The 15,037-nt window shown below is 56.6% G+C and overlaps 1 protein-coding gene across 1 annotated transcript in view; it reads right to left on the bottom strand.

Moving 5' to 3' along the window:
- The window catches only part of SND1 (staphylococcal nuclease and tudor domain containing 1), a 99,613-nt gene that overhangs the window by 77,300 nt on the left and 7,276 nt on the right, over positions 1-15,037 (bottom strand). The window contains exons 5-10 of the mRNA XM_062613647.1: positions 12,694-12,854; positions 12,440-12,531; positions 11,628-11,786; positions 11,206-11,312; positions 10,888-10,978; positions 5,151-5,264 (exon numbers count right to left, since the gene is read on the bottom strand). Coding sequence (XP_062469631.1) covers positions 5,151-5,264; positions 10,888-10,978; positions 11,206-11,312; positions 11,628-11,786; positions 12,440-12,531; positions 12,694-12,854 — 724 coding nt within the window. The remainder of the gene's footprint in view (positions 1-5,150; positions 5,265-10,887; positions 10,979-11,205; positions 11,313-11,627; positions 11,787-12,439; positions 12,532-12,693; positions 12,855-15,037) is intronic.

Raw genomic sequence — 15,037 nt, 5'->3', positions numbered from 1 at the left:
ACTCATCTGAGAGCAGGGAAAAAACAATCCAAGCCCAAGTCCATCTGGTTTTCCCTTTTTCTGAAGCCATTTCCAGCTTGCCTTCACTCCCAGCTTGTCACTGCTCTGCCTGTGGCACCTCCTGCTCCTTCCAAGGCTTCCCATCACTCCAGCACCATGCTAGCACCAGGAGTAGGCAGAACACCGGGCTCCTTTGGAGACCCACCACTCTGTGCCCTGTCCTTAGGGATCTGGAGGCAGCCAAAGGAAAGCCCTTCCCATCACCAGCACTATGTGAGGCTGGTGGACAGGCAGCAGCCACCATCCAGGATGAAGAAATCCAAACAGCCTGAGCTCTGTGTTCTCAGAAAATCCATGCGGAATGTGCCCCAGGGCCACACAGACAAGCCTGGAAGACATCCCCCACTGCCAATGTCAACCTTATCTCAGCTGCACAGGCAGGAGCAGAGACTGTTGAGTCCCGGAGCAGTGCCACAGCCAGGACAGGAGCCAGGACATCACAGATCCTGATCCCATTTCTACCTCCCCCCTCCAGCTCCATGGAGCAAGGAGACGCCCCAGCACTACTGAAGCCCCTCAGCACACACCACATCCCTCCCCACTCTCTGCCCCACTTCCACACACCAAATAAACCCCAACCCACCAGAAGCAGGATGGTTCCTCCCTGATTTTATCCTTCTCTTCCCATCAGGGTCCATGTGTTCAACTCCCCGGGTGTCACCGATTAAGATGTCCATTTAGATAACCAGGGGATTGGAGCACTTTGTACTGCAGCACTTGGGCAAAAGCAGCTCCAGAGAGCACAGAGCTGCTGCTAAGGAGATCCTCATTCAGCTGCCAAGGGAGAGAACTAATGACTAAAAAGTCAAGATGAAACCTCATGAACTTGGACAGGGCTTGGAGCAACCTGCTCCAGTGGAAGGTGTCCCTGCCCATGGCAGGGATTGGAATTGGAGGAGTGTTAAAGTCCCTTCCAACACAAACCATTCCATGATTCTGGTTAAAAAAGCAAAGATGGAACATCCTGAACACTGGGAATGGTGCTGACACTGAGACACAGGAAAGGGTCCTAAAGCCACAGCCACCACTCACTGCCTTTAGATGCCATGGATCTGGCAGGTCAGAGTCTCCAGCAGCCACTGCTTCTCCCTGGGGATTTGCTCTGCCTCTATCCCATGGAAACACGGAGGGATGCAGCACTGCCCCCACACTCAGCCCACCTGCACATACATGGCTGCTCTGCCACCACCACACCATACAACAGATCCAACACACCAGCAAGGATCGGGTCCATCACCGAGATGAACAGACCACAAACCCCACCATGTGATACAAGAGCTGAGCAGGACAGGACACCAGTGATGGGCATCAGCAGCAGCTATGGGGAAGGACATCCCTGTGCTGGAAACACCTTGTGCACCCTGAAAGTTAGACCACTCCACGCTTTGAGCCTCAGATGTGGCCCGCAGCTATGAAGTGAGGTTCTTCTGTAGAACCTGCTCCTGCCTCAAGGCTGTGGGGTTAAACCAGATGTGGTTTCAGCCTGGAGAGCCATGGTGAGCCCACGGTGGTGGCAGGACACAGCCTGGAGCAGGACTGCCATCAACACCCAGCTTTTGATGCAGCATAGTGGGAAAGAGCTGTGCTGTGCCCTGCTCCAGAGCTGGTCCCCAAAATCAGAGAGTCCATCCTGGTGCCCAGTTATCCTGGTGAGGGGACTTCAGCCATTCCCATGCACCACAGCTCTGACACTGCATCTATGGACCCATCACCACCTTGGCAGCAGCAGCAGCCAGATCTTCATGCAAACGCGTTATGTTCCTCGACAGACAAGCAATAGAGATATTAAACACTATCAGCTCCCGCTCTCAGGCTTCATTCCACACCGGGTGATGAAGGAGGGAGATGAAAGGCTGCAGGATTTTATTATGCTGGATTTTCACTTTGTCATTTCCCATCTCCTCCATCAGGTGCCTTGGGAGCAATTTGCGCTCAGCAGGATGGAGATGGAGCTCCCCAGCAGTGCTGCCCCAGCTACGTGCTACCTACAACAGTGGGTACATGTCTGAACCCCATGGTGGGCAGAGCAGCTCTGCTATAGTATTGCCAGACCCACACACACCACTTCAGGGGGAAAGCCTTCCAGAACAGCCAAAATCAATCCCAAAACTAGACACACATGTCTAAAGCAGCAAGTCAGGGATGGGGGAGTAGGACATGGAATCATGGAATGGTTTAGTTTGGGAGGAACCTTAAGATCATCCCGTTTCAACCCCCTGCCATTGTCCTTATGCTGAGGACACCAGCACTGCACACACTGCTGCAAGTGGGGTCTCACAAGAGCAGACCAGAAGGGCAGGATCCCCTCCCTCGACCTGCTACTCACATGCAACTAAACAAGGTGCCCACTTTGCCTGTGAATGGCTTTTTCAGTTGGTTGTTGGGTATTTTGATGGGTTTTATTTATTAATTACTTTTAAACTAATGATTTGGAAGGAGGACGAATTAACTGCATTCACAGTTAATCAACTGAGCAGAGCCAGAGATGGAAATGCAGAAGGACCTAAAGGCAGCTAAAACCCAGAAAGGAATAAAGTGGGTGTCCCTGCCTGTGGCAGGGGGTTGGAACTGGATGAGCTTAAGGTGCTTTCTGACCCAAACCATTCCATGACTCTAGGCTGAACTGGGGCACACACAATGTAGGGTGACCAAATGCTCCTGTGTGGTGTGAGGGGACCCACCAGCAGCACCGGGGAGACCATGAAGGGAAAGAGCTTGACCCCGTGGCTGGGGATATCAAAGCAAGAGGCTGGCACGGTGGTGTCAGCTAAGTACACAAATGTCATTGCTAGAGCCATCAAGACCACCATGGGTCCCACCGAGACCAGGGCGGGACGGGCTCCAGAGCACCGGGTGCTCCAGCTCTTGGAGAAGCAAGGAGAAGAGGATGGAAGTGGTGCTGAATGACCAGGGGATGCACTGGCCAAGCCATGCTCACAAGGACAGGCAATTTCACAGCACTGAGGGTCTGGCAGCAGGACCTGGCACCTCCAGACTCTGGATGCAACCTAAAGGTGGAGATGTTTCCAAATGCCAAACCCATTACATGCAATGAGCTCCCCAGCTGAGAAGACAGATGCAGACCAGTGTCATGGCTGTGATGTGGTGGCTTTGGGGTGCTGGAGCATCAGTGGGGAGATGAGACCAGGTTTAGAGCAGCACCAAGTGAGCCCAGCAGCTCCCAGTGGGCAGGAAGAAGGCACTGACCGTGCACCAGGGCTACAGCAAGGAAACAAGCAACGGGGTTTGTTGGGAGAGCCGGAAACGCAGCGCGGAGCAGCCGCCTTCTGCAGTCTCCTTGGAGATCAGACTGCTCCACAGAGAAACCACACAGAAACCACAGAGAAGCTGCAAAGAAGCCACAAAGAAACCCCAAAGGAGCCGCAAAGGAGCCACAGAAACCACAAAGAAACCAAAGAAGCCACAAAGAGACCCCAAAGGAGCCTCAGAAAGCAAAGAAGCCACAAAGGGACCCCAGTACTCCCAGCAGCACCAGCACTCCGGGCCCTCCGTGTTTGGCTCCCATTCACCCGGTGCTGACGGCAGGGAACCAGTGGGAAGAGCCTGATCTGGGGCAGTTATTCCTAATTCAGTGGGTACAAACCAAGGCAGCATCCTAGGAGGAAGGAACTGCCAAACTACTGGTCCAGGAGCAGCCTGGCTCTGTCCCTGCGCTGTGGCACACGTCTGTCACCCACCAGCAGGGCAAGGCCAGTGCTCAGCCCATAGGTGCTGTTTGGGATGAAAGCCCAGCCCTGCGAAAAGTGGTTTTGTTTAGCGCTGGGTGAATTGGCTTTCAGCTCCCGGTTGGAAATCTTTCCCCTCACTCCTCATCATCTCCAGAGGCACCGGATGAGGAGGAGGAACAATGCGGGTGCTCAACAGGGGTCTCCGCAGCTCTCGAGTGCATCAACCATTAGGGGGGTGGGAAACAAAAGGAAGCAGCAGCCAGCAGATAAATCCCTGCCCTAAGAAGCTTTCAGATGGCTTTAGACCAGGCAATGCCTGGCAGCGCCTGGCTCCAGGGCCCCCGTGGCCACCCGAGAAAGGGGCACAGGGATTAAACCAGCGTCCCAGCTCCCAGAACAGCAGAGGTGCTTTGAGCAGGGGTAAAGGGGACCCAGCGTGTGACTGCAGAGCTTATTCTGGGTGCTTTCATGTCACTGGCGAGCGTGAGGCTCGAGGTCCAGCTTGCGAGATGCTCAAACCAAGCAGAGCCGAGACCAAACTGTGCAGGAACAATGCAGTGTTTTCCAGAGACCAAAACCCTGGGATTTCTCCATCAGATCCTGATGCTGCAGGTCTCTGAGTCAGACCCCGGCATCGCTCTGAATCAAAGGATGAGAAGAGGGAGGGAGGAAGGAGGGAAGCACTTCCCAGCCCCAGCCAGCCCCATGGCAGAGGGGAAGGATGCTCGGGGTGGCACTGCCAAGCATCAAGCTGAACGGCACAAGGAGGAGGAGAAGGGAAACCAAAGGGCTTTGCTTACTCTGCATCATCTCCAGCAGCCTCTTGCTTCTCCCCCGCAGCGCCAGGCAAACATCAGGCTGCAGGGAAGGGGAGGGCAGAGCTGCTGCTGCGCTGCGTGAGCACATGGAACATCCCAAATCCCACGGCTGAGAATGGACATGAGGATGCTGAGCAGAGCTACCACGCTGCTCGTGCACCAAGGGGCAAGGGATCGCAAGGATGGGACACCATACGCCAGCATATCCCTGGCAATTATCCCACTGCACATCATCCACAGCCCCACATTGGGGAAACAGGTCTCTTTCACCATCCCAGAGCAGAGATGCAATAGCACCCACGATACAGAAGGGAAAATCAAGGCAGGGGATGATGGAGGCATCCCTATCAAAGCACACACTTCAACCCTCCCCAAGGCCTCCTGCATCCCATAAGGCTCCACCCAGGATGAAAAAGGGGGTACCTGGCATGGAAGGATCAAGTCTAGATATAAGAGGAGCCTCACAAGGAGGTGACTCCATCCAGGGATGGTGATGGACGCTGGCGATTGCTGCATCACTGGGTGCAAAGCAGAGCAGCCCCTCACCCCACAATCACCCCCATCCACACATCCCCACGGTCACCTGTGTGCTGTCCCCTTCCAGCCGCGGGGGTCGGATGCTGGAGAGGTGAATGGTTTTGTGGTCCCCAGAGTTCAGCTTCACCACGATAGCGTCTGCATTCAGCACCTGTATCACCTGCAGAAGGAGGGAGCAGAGGTGAACATAGTGCCCATGAGCAGGACAAGCACCAGAGCTGGGCACCATCAGGGCTCTGGAATGCACCACAGCCCACCCTGGCTTTGTCGCCTGGTAGATGGCACAGAGTGAGCATCTCCAACCCCAACTTGAGTGCCCAGTGGGTCACTGGGGTGCATGTAGATCACAGGCACATCCATGGTCCTGCTCTGCAAGCCCAAAGAGCTTGGTGCTGGTCATAGTCCTGCAAGGTTCCCAAACAGTGATGCCACAGCACACCAGCATACCACCAGCTGTGTGCTATTGCCCAGCACCACAGGGTTTCACTCCAGAAACAAAACCAGACAGGGACTGGACCACAGACATCGATACCATGAGATGGATCAGCTCTGGGGCAACAGCACAGGAGGGACATGGAGCTGTTGGAGTGAGTCCAGAGGAGGCTATGGAGATGCTGCAAGGGCTGAAGCAGCTCTGAGCAACCTGCTCTAGTGGAAGGTGTCCCCGTCCATGGCAGGGGGTTGGGACTGGAGGAGCTTTAAGGTCCCTTCCAACCCAAACCAGTCTGGGACTCTATGATTTCAGGAGGGAGCAAGCACAAGTACAGACTCTTCTACCCCGCAATCATGCAATGCGCTCTGGCTGGTGGTTCCCCAAGTGCCCACACACTGTGTACATGAGACCCTCAGTGCCGTGGGTTACGTGGCCTTGGCAGTGCTGGGAACCGTTGGACTGGATGAGCTTAAAGGGCTTTTCCACCCACATTGATTCTATGAACTTTGTCATTTTTCATCCAATGCTGTTCTCCAGCCTGCACTGAGCAGCAGCAGGCGCAAGACACTTGGGTATTCCCCTTGGCAGGGCACTGACCTTCCCCTCCCTGCCCCCAGCACAAACCCAGTCCAAAGGGTTCCCACTGTTGCTCACCCACAAGGACACGCAGGGAGAGCAGCCCCACACATCCCTCCGGAGCCCTGGGGGGAAGCAGAGGGAGGAGAGTGCAGACTTGCTCCACTCGCAGCACTTTTTGCCCCAGCAAGCACATCAGTCCCTCAAAACGTGCTTAGCCAAAGGGATAACAGGATTATGGGAATTAACATGAAAGCAGACACTGAGGATTGCCAGGGCTCCTCTCAGCGCAGCAAACCCCCCCAGGGGACGTCCCTACCCAAGGACTCAGCCTCTCCCAGGACCCAGCTCCTGTTTTTCATGGCAGAACCGAGCCCAAAGCACTTTGCATGCTAAGTGGAGTAATCAAATCTCATGCTTCAGGGCATCCTCCTAGCTGGAGGGGTGAGGATGGGGCCCCAGCAGCACACTGGGCATCTCTCCCTTCCCTCTCACAGAAGGCTTCCAGAAAGGAAGACGTGAAGATAAGAGGCTGCAGCCATAAGAGCTGCAGGTCAGATCCAGGGGCAAATCCTCTGCTACATTACACATCCATCACGCGCACTCTGCACTTCCATGTTGGAGCTGCGGGAACAGCGGTCAGATCTCATTTGTTCTCTGGCAGGAGGCAGCAGTAGGGCAGGATCCCGCTGCCTGCTCCCGGCATCCCGACCTCCTGCACAGCCCATGTTACTTGCAGGAGCCAACAACCAGCATCGGGGACTCAGCAAGTCCCTCAAGCCCTGAGCACCACCTTCCTGGCAGAATTAATGTGCAGAGACCTTCACTAGGCTGTGGTGGGGCTTTGCCAGGATGTGGGATGCTGCAGGATGTGACCCATGAGGCTGGGGCACCCAGGGGCTGCAAGACACAGGCAGGACAAGGCAGGAGGAGCCTGAGGCTGACCCAAGGTGCCCATCTCTCCTTTAGGGGCTAGGAGCAGCTCTGCTCTGGAGCCAGGTTGAGACAGCTGGGCTGGTTCAGCCTGGAGAAGGCTCCTTAAGGGGAGACCTTAGAGCAGCTCCAGTGCCTAAAGGGGCTACAGGAAACCTGGAGAGGGGCTTTGGACAAGGGCCTGCAGGGACAGGACAAGGGGAATGGCCTTAACCTGGCTGGGGACAGGCTGCTGCATAGGGAGCATCCCCAAAGCTGAGAGTGCGCTCCTGTAAGACAGTGACGACGGCACCTGGGGACCTGATGCCCAGCACCAAGAGAAGGGCCAGTGCTTCCCCCTGACCAGAAACTGATTTAAGAGGGGTCTTAGCAGAATCTGGTGCTCAGCTCAGCACAGAGCAGCTCCTGCACTGGCTCTGGCAGCTCCCACTGAGACCCGAGGGGATTTGGCTCCAAGTGTTTTGCAAAGTGGGGTTAAAAATCAGAGTAAACAGAAGACAGATGCACAGCTCATCCATGGCCACCTCCTCCAGCCCGCAGCATGGCAGGAGGCAACGCCTGCCCCAGCCAGCCCGGATGCATCTGAAGGGCTGCCATTGAGCCCCATTCCCCCCCCCGGAACACCCTGAGGGGGCTGATCCTGCCCCACAGCAGGGCGCTGGGATGACACAACCTCTCCAAGCCTCACACACAAAGCTGGTTCATAAACAGCTTTTGGCAGGGGAGAGCTTTCAGTACAAGGCATTCAAGTTGGAGCAGCGCTGTCCCAAATCCCCCAGCGCTCCAGGACATGCTGACGTAGGGGATTCAGCACAAAGCCTCCAGCCTCTTCCTATCCCCTTCTCATTCCGCTGCTTTCCTCCTTGCCACTCACAGGCATCAAATCCACAATCGGGGCCAAGCCTTAATTTCTTCTCTTCCCCCCCTCCCCAAACCCAACCCCTTGGCTCAAAGCACCAGCAGCTGACCAGGATGGATCCAAAATTAGCCCGAGCCCATTTGCTGCGGCTGCTTGACGGTGCAAGGCCAGGTTGGGATCTTCCTCCTCCTCCTCCTCCATCCCCCAGCAGATGCTACGTCAGCTCTGCCGCTGCAAACCAGCACCTCGGCTCCTGCCCAACAGGGAGGCAGCTTCAGCACCAGAGCAGTCGCTGCTGCCCCTGCTCAGAGCCTGCTGCAGGGCGCTGGGGGGATGGATGTGGCCCTCCAGGAGCCCGGGCATGTGCCCAGCGCTGGCACTCCACAGCGAGTGGGAATTTGTCCTCATTTTCCCTGTCACAATTCCCAGGAAAGGGGGAAAAAGCAAAAATTGACACTGCAAAAGAGAGCCCCTGGAGGGTGGGATGTGCCTGACAGCTCCTGAGGGCTGGTTTGCACCGGGTGCATAGAGAGCAGGCTGAACTGAAGGAGGAGGAATTCTGAGTCTTCACCCCAGGAAGCAGGGATAGAATCCCAGACTGGTTTGGGTTGGAAGGGGTCTTAAAGCTCCTCCAGCTCCAACCCCCTGCCATGGGCAGGGACACCTTCCACTAGAGCAGGTTGCTCAAAGCCCCTGTGTCCAACCTGGCCTTGAACACTGCCAGGGATGGGGCAGCCACAGCTTCTCCGGGCACCCTGTGCCAGCGCCTCAGCACCCTCACAGGGAAGAGCTTCTTCCTTAGATCCAACCTGAACTTCCCTTGTTCCAGTTTGAACCCATTACCCCTTGTCCTATCACTACAGTCCCTGATGAAGAGTCCCTCTCCAGCATCCTCGTAGCCCCCTTCAGACACTGGAAGGCTGCATTGTGGTGTTCACCTCATTTGGGGAATCTCAATGCAGAGACAGGGCAGCCAAACGGTGCTGGAGCAGACGCCAGGAGTCAGAGCACTCCCAAATCAGAGGGATCCTGGGGTTCCATCCTGCCCTGGACCCTAAGTGGGAAGCTACCTGCACATCAGATCCCCTCCACTCCATACCATGATTCCCACCCTGTCCCCAAAGGGATGGATGCCCCACAGTAATGCTTAGCACAAGGCCCAGAGATGCTGTGAAGCCCCAAACCTACCTCGGACACCTCTACAGCCTTGTGGGGGGCTTGGGATGAGAGACCGGCCTGCCTCAGCTCTCTGCCAGCATCCCAGCCCGCTCCCGAGCTATTCAACAACAGAACGGGCATCTTGAAATGCCAGGAGCATCCACCCGCCTCCTCCACAAGCTGCTGAGCAAAGCGTGACTAACGGCCCCCGTGCCGGCTCCTGGCTCCAGCAGCAGCTTTCCCAGTGGCAGGATGGTGCTTCCGAGCGTGCCAGCGCCGGCACACGCCGGCCCCGTGCTCAGGGATTACTTCCCACCATGGTATCAGCATACTGGGGAGGGATCAACCATGGTCCTTCTCCCCAGGGATGGGGTCTCACCTCTGGCTTCCTGAGAGTCTCTGGGTTTGGCATTTCGGCCACATCCATGTGCAACACTAAGAGGAAAAGCCCAACAAATCCTTCATGGCCTGGGGAAGATGGTGGGAAGGGTTTGAGGATCCCTGCTAATGCCATCACCTGCGGTATCCGAGCTGACGAACAGGGAATTGCAGAGAGGGGCATAATCTCAGAGTTAACACCCAAACCAGCTTCATTCCACAGGACAGGAGCTGCTTCTGGTGACAGCATCACATGGATGAGATGATTAAATTGGTTGCACTGCATGGATGAGATGGGACTGGCAAAAGATGGACTTAATGATCCTAAAGGTCTTTTCCAACCTAGCTGATTCCATGATTCTATGATCCTGATTGCTCCTGGCTTTGAGCTGCCCCAGCCAGTGCCTGGTCAGGGATGCTCTGCCCCAAGCCCTGTCAGGGGACACCAGTCTCTCCAGAGGGAGGCAGGGAAGGAGCATCCCCCTGGGGCATGCTGCAAGGGAGGGCTGTGCAAGCACAGCCCCAGTAAGGATGGAGCAGCCCGAAGGATGCTCTGGTGGAGGATCCCAACCGGAGGCAGGGGGAACACCAGGGTTAAGCTGACTTTCCAAGAAATCCGGCGGCTGCTGCACACTTCCCAGGGTTTCCAGGAGAAGCAAAGCTCCTCCGGCTGCGGTGCTGGGTGAACCGGCAGCACCACCTAGTGGGCTGCTCCCCTCTCTCGGTATCTGGACCCTCAACGCTCCGTCACTGCTCATTGCTTCCCACCACTGCCCTGGTGAAAGGTTCCTCCACAGGGATACCCACCTAGAGCAAGGGCATCAGCCCCCATCAGCTCTTTCGCACCGACTACACTGTCCAAACCGAGCCAGGAACACGGGAAGGACCATGGGGACCACTGCAGTGGGGCATCCCTAGAGCTGTGTGTGGGTCTAGCAAGGCCCTGGAGCTGGACAAGGAGGTGCCATGGAGCCCCACAGCAGGTACCCCTCAGATCAGGGCAGGGATGTGATCAGTACCACCTTGGAAACGCATGCAGGACAGGGAAGGAAAGCTCTGCTGAGTCCAAACAGCCCTCTGCAGGCAGGAGAGCGGCAGGCAGGGTAAGAACACTTTGGCAGCACCAACCAGTCCACCCCTGTGAGCCGTGGTCCCTTCCCCTGCCCTCTGTCCCATCTCTTCTCACTCCAAACCTGTCCAAGATCCCGGTGTGCAGTCATGCACCACGGTCAACGCCGGGGATGCAGTCAAGGCAAAACCCTCTGGAGGTGCACATGGAGAATTACACGTTGAGCAACCTGGTCTAGTGGAAGGTGTCTTTGCCCATGGCAGGAACTGGACGAGCTTTAAGGTACCTTCCAACCCAACCATTCCATGTAGAGGCTGATGAGGGCATCCTCCACTCCCACACAGACAAACCCTTCCCCTGCTCTTCCAGCCACTCACCTTGGCCACAAACTGCTTGTCCTTCTGATCCAGGTTTGCTGTGGGGGCCACATAGTCCCTCCAGATCCTCAACTTGCGTTCTTTGGCAAACCTGGCAGGAGAGGGGACAGGAGTGATGCCCGAGCTACTGTCCTCAGAGGGGACCAATAGCCCATCATCCACCAAAGCCCTGGCAGGGACAGTGGTGCTGGTGCAGACTCACAAGGCAAGATCCCATCTACCTCCCACGCCAGTGAGCGTGGGGGGGTACCCACATGTGGATTGGGAGAGGGGGGTTCAGTCACCACAGGCACCCCATAGCTCCTCGGCAGCACTCACCGTTCGGCTGCCCGCAGCTTGTCAGCACCACGGGTGTAGACAGCGATGGACCAGTCCACGCAGCGGGCAAAGCCCTCCTTCAGCAGGAGCTCGGTGATGTTCCCGTTCTGTGGACAAGGGGGGGAGGCACCGACATCTCCCTCTGCATCCCTGAGGAGAGCTGGGCTCCCCTCCCCTCCTCAGCCCCTCAGAACTCACAGGTCCCCAGAACCCCCTGGCCACAGCACCCCAGGACTACCAGAGACCACCCCAGTGAGGGCTCTGCTCTCCTTATAGGATGCTCAGCTGGACCGTGGCCTCCCATATCCACCACTAAAGAACGCAAACCCCAGAAACCCCACTAAAGGCACTGGACTTTCAGCAAGTGATGACCAACACCCCAACAGGACCCCTTCCCACCCCTCAGCACCAGCGCCACTTGCCGGGTGCAGGATGGTGCCCAGGATGTTCTGGTTGTGGCAGCTCTCCAGGACGATCTGCACATCCCTCTGCAGCAGCCGGGACTCTGTGAAGAACTTGGCTTCAGCAGCAAACGGCTCCGGGACCTCAGGGGCATCTGCCTCCCGCTTGAACGTGGGGCACTGCAGCAGAGGGGGACACCGTCACGACATGAGCTGGGCCCCAAAATCTCAGTGGGGAGATGGGAAACCTCCCTAGGGAGGAAGGATGCACGGTGCCCTCATGCTCTGGATGTAGCATGCAGGAGAAACGGGCTGGAAGCTACATCCTGGTGCTTTTGTGCCATGTTGCACCAACACAGCCCCTCACGTGCCCCAGCAAACAACCAGGAGTAAACCAGGACTGGGTCTGGCATTAGGAAGTGCAGCTCAATAGGACAAGAGGAAACGGCCTCAAGCTGCACCAGGGCAGGTTTAGATGGAGATGAGGAACAATTCCTTCCCCAGAGGGTGCTCAGGCACTGAACAGGCTGCCCAGGGCAGTGCTGGAGTCACCACTAACCCAAGGCCTCAGTGCCATGGGTTAGTGGTGGCCTTGGCAGTGCTGGGAATGGGTGGACTGGATGAGCTTAAAGGGCTTTTCCAACCCAGCTGATTCCATGATTCCATGAGCCTGGCAGCCACTGGGTACCAGTTCAACCCCTGCACGCTCACACTGGCACCAAAGGGCGCCAAGGAGGATGTACAGTGAAGGATGGTGGAAATTCAAGAGGGAATCTGCTGCAGAGAGGACTCCTGAGCACCCTGCCAGGATGCAGGCCAGGCACTGAGCTCACCTTGATCCCTGAGAGCATGACGGTCACCAAGTAGTAATCAGGGAGGAGAAGGGCTCTCACCACACTGCCATCCCGCACGTGCTCTATGATGGCTGTGGAGCAAAAGCAGAGAGGTTGGTGCTGCTGTGGAGGGGCCTGGGGGAACAATGGAGCTAAAGCTGGCTCTCTGCGGCAAGAGGGTGCTGGGAGCAGCACCAGAGCAGCGTGGGGCAGGCAGACACAGGGGACAGAGGGCAGGGTTGGTGCAAGCTTACCATTAACAGGCTTCTGGTGCATGGAGTCCACGAAGTGGCGGGGGTTTTCAATGGTGTACTTGATGTCCCTGATGGTGTGGGAGCCCGTCCCCTCACTCCACATCCCCTTCTTGGCACTCTTGGCCTGCTCCTCCAGCTCTGCCAGCCTGCTCTGCTCAGGGCTGCAAGGACAGGGAGAGATGGGGTGAGGCTGCTGGCTTCTGCATGGTTTAACAGTGGGAATATCCATCTTCCAGGCACTTTTCAGGATGCTTTAGTGATTTGATCACTCACAGCTAGAACAGGCAGCGCCTGGGTGAGCTGGTGAGCAAGGTTTGTCCTGCTGACAGCAACACACAGCAAATCAAACCCAGCTTCCGTAGCACCGAGGCTGCACATTGGAGCACCCAACTCAAGCAGCTGATGAGTGAGTGGCTGAGAGTGACCACATGCACCCATTAATTACACACCCTTTCAATTAGGAGAGCAAACATGGAGCAGTGACATGCTCCAGGCCATGTTCAATTGTGGGAAGCTCAGTCCTGCACTAACTGCTCCTCTGGACACCACAGGTGAGGAGCAGTGGTTGCAGCCAACACGGCCACTGCATGGACTCATAGATCCCCCTTGGTACAAGCCCCAGCAGGGTCCCAGAGTGATTCTCCCCCTCTGCTGTGCTCTGGGGAGACCCCCGACCCGCAGTCCTGATCCAGCTCTGGGGCAACAGCACAAGAGGGACGTGGAACTGTTGGAGCAAGGCCAGAGGAGGCCACGGAGATGTTGCAAGGGCTGGAGCAGCTCTGTTCTGGAGCCAGGCTGAGAGAGCTGGGCTGGTTCAGCCTGGAGAAGAGAAGGCTCCTTAAGGGGAGACCTTAGAGCAGCTCCAGTGCCTAAAGGGGCTAAAGGAAACCTGGAGAGGGGCTTGGGACAAGGGCTGTAGGGACAGGACATGGAGAATGGCTTTAACCTGCCAGAGGGGAGACTGAGATGAAATCTTAGGCAGAAGTTCTTCCCTGTGAGGGTGCTGAGGCGCTGGCACAGGGTGCCCAGAGAAGCTGTGGCTGCCCCATCCCTGGCACTGTTCAGGGCCAGGTTGGACACAGGTGCTTGGAGCAACCTGCTCTAGTGGAAGGTGTCCCTCCCTGTGGCAGGGGATTGGAGCTGGAGGAGCTTTAAGGTCCCTTCCAACCCATTCCATGACCCTGTGTAAGTCAGTGCAATTATCCCCAGCTGTCTGTCAGGCAGATACTTCCCTCCCTCATCCAACTCCACAGCTCAAGAGTGTTGCAGGAGATGCAGAATCAGGCCAAGGCAGTGAGAGCTGACAGGGGCTGAACCCCAGCACCCAGAGCCCACCAGCACCAGGCAGGAACCACATTCCCAAGGGCATGGCACAGGGAATGCATCCCTGGGCAGGCAGCAAGACCTGCAGGCACTTGAGGCTTCAGCACTGGCAAACCTGGGTATGAACTCATGCATCCACACCCCTGGCAGTGCACACCCTGTTTATCCAATGTACCTGTTTACAAGCTGTCCTACCAAAAAGCACTGCGTGGAAGGGATCCAAGTGTGCCAGGAAGAGTTTCAGGAAGCAACACGGGCAAGTTTCCAGCCCAGCAGGCATGGGGACGGAAATAGCATCCCACTGGTATTTATAGCAGTGCCACAGACACAACTCACACCTCTGGAACTGGATAACCACTGCCCAGAGCACTGGCATCAGCTCTCATGATGCTGGCACAGGCATCTCACCACCAGATGTAGGATAAGGGGCAGGAGCATCACAACATCACCTCTCCAACATGAGCCAAAGCACCTCAACTCCGTGGATTATTTTCCAGTGACCAAGAGATATTTTGCTCTCTACAACTGTCAGGAGGATGGAGCCAGGAGGGGGGCTGGGCTCTGCTCCCAACAAACAAGGGATGGGACCTCAAGCTGCACCAGGGCAGGTTTAGATGAAGATGAGGAACAATTCCTTCCCCAAAGGGTGCTCAGGCACTGGAACAGGCTGCCCAGGGCAGTGCTGGAGTCACCGTCCCTGCAAGTGTTCACACACCGTGTAGCCGAGGCCTCAGTGCCGTGGGTTAGTGGTGGCCTTGGCAGTGCTGGGAAGGGTTGGACTGGATGAGCTTCAAGGGCTTTTCCAGCCCGGTTGGTTCTGTGTTTTTCTGCTCTGCAGCTCAGGGCTATACCTCTGGTGCTTCAGCATCCAGGGCACGGAGACACCTGAGTCCCCCCTCCCCAGCTCCTCACTACCCCAAACCTAAAGACAAGGGGTCACTGTGCAGGTACACTGACGCTCATGAAATCCAGGCATGGTGGAAAGCCACAGCTGAGGATCCCAACGACTCCATGGCCAGAT

This window comes from Pezoporus occidentalis, unplaced genomic scaffold, assembly GCF_034315485.1.
Source record: "Pezoporus occidentalis ecotype Australia unplaced genomic scaffold, CSIRO_AGI_Poc_V1 ctg17, whole genome shotgun sequence".
NCBI lineage: Eukaryota > Metazoa > Chordata > Aves > Psittaciformes > Psittacidae > Pezoporus > Pezoporus occidentalis.
Note: the sequence above shows the minus strand (reverse complement) of the source record. Positions and strands in the feature narration are given on the sequence as shown.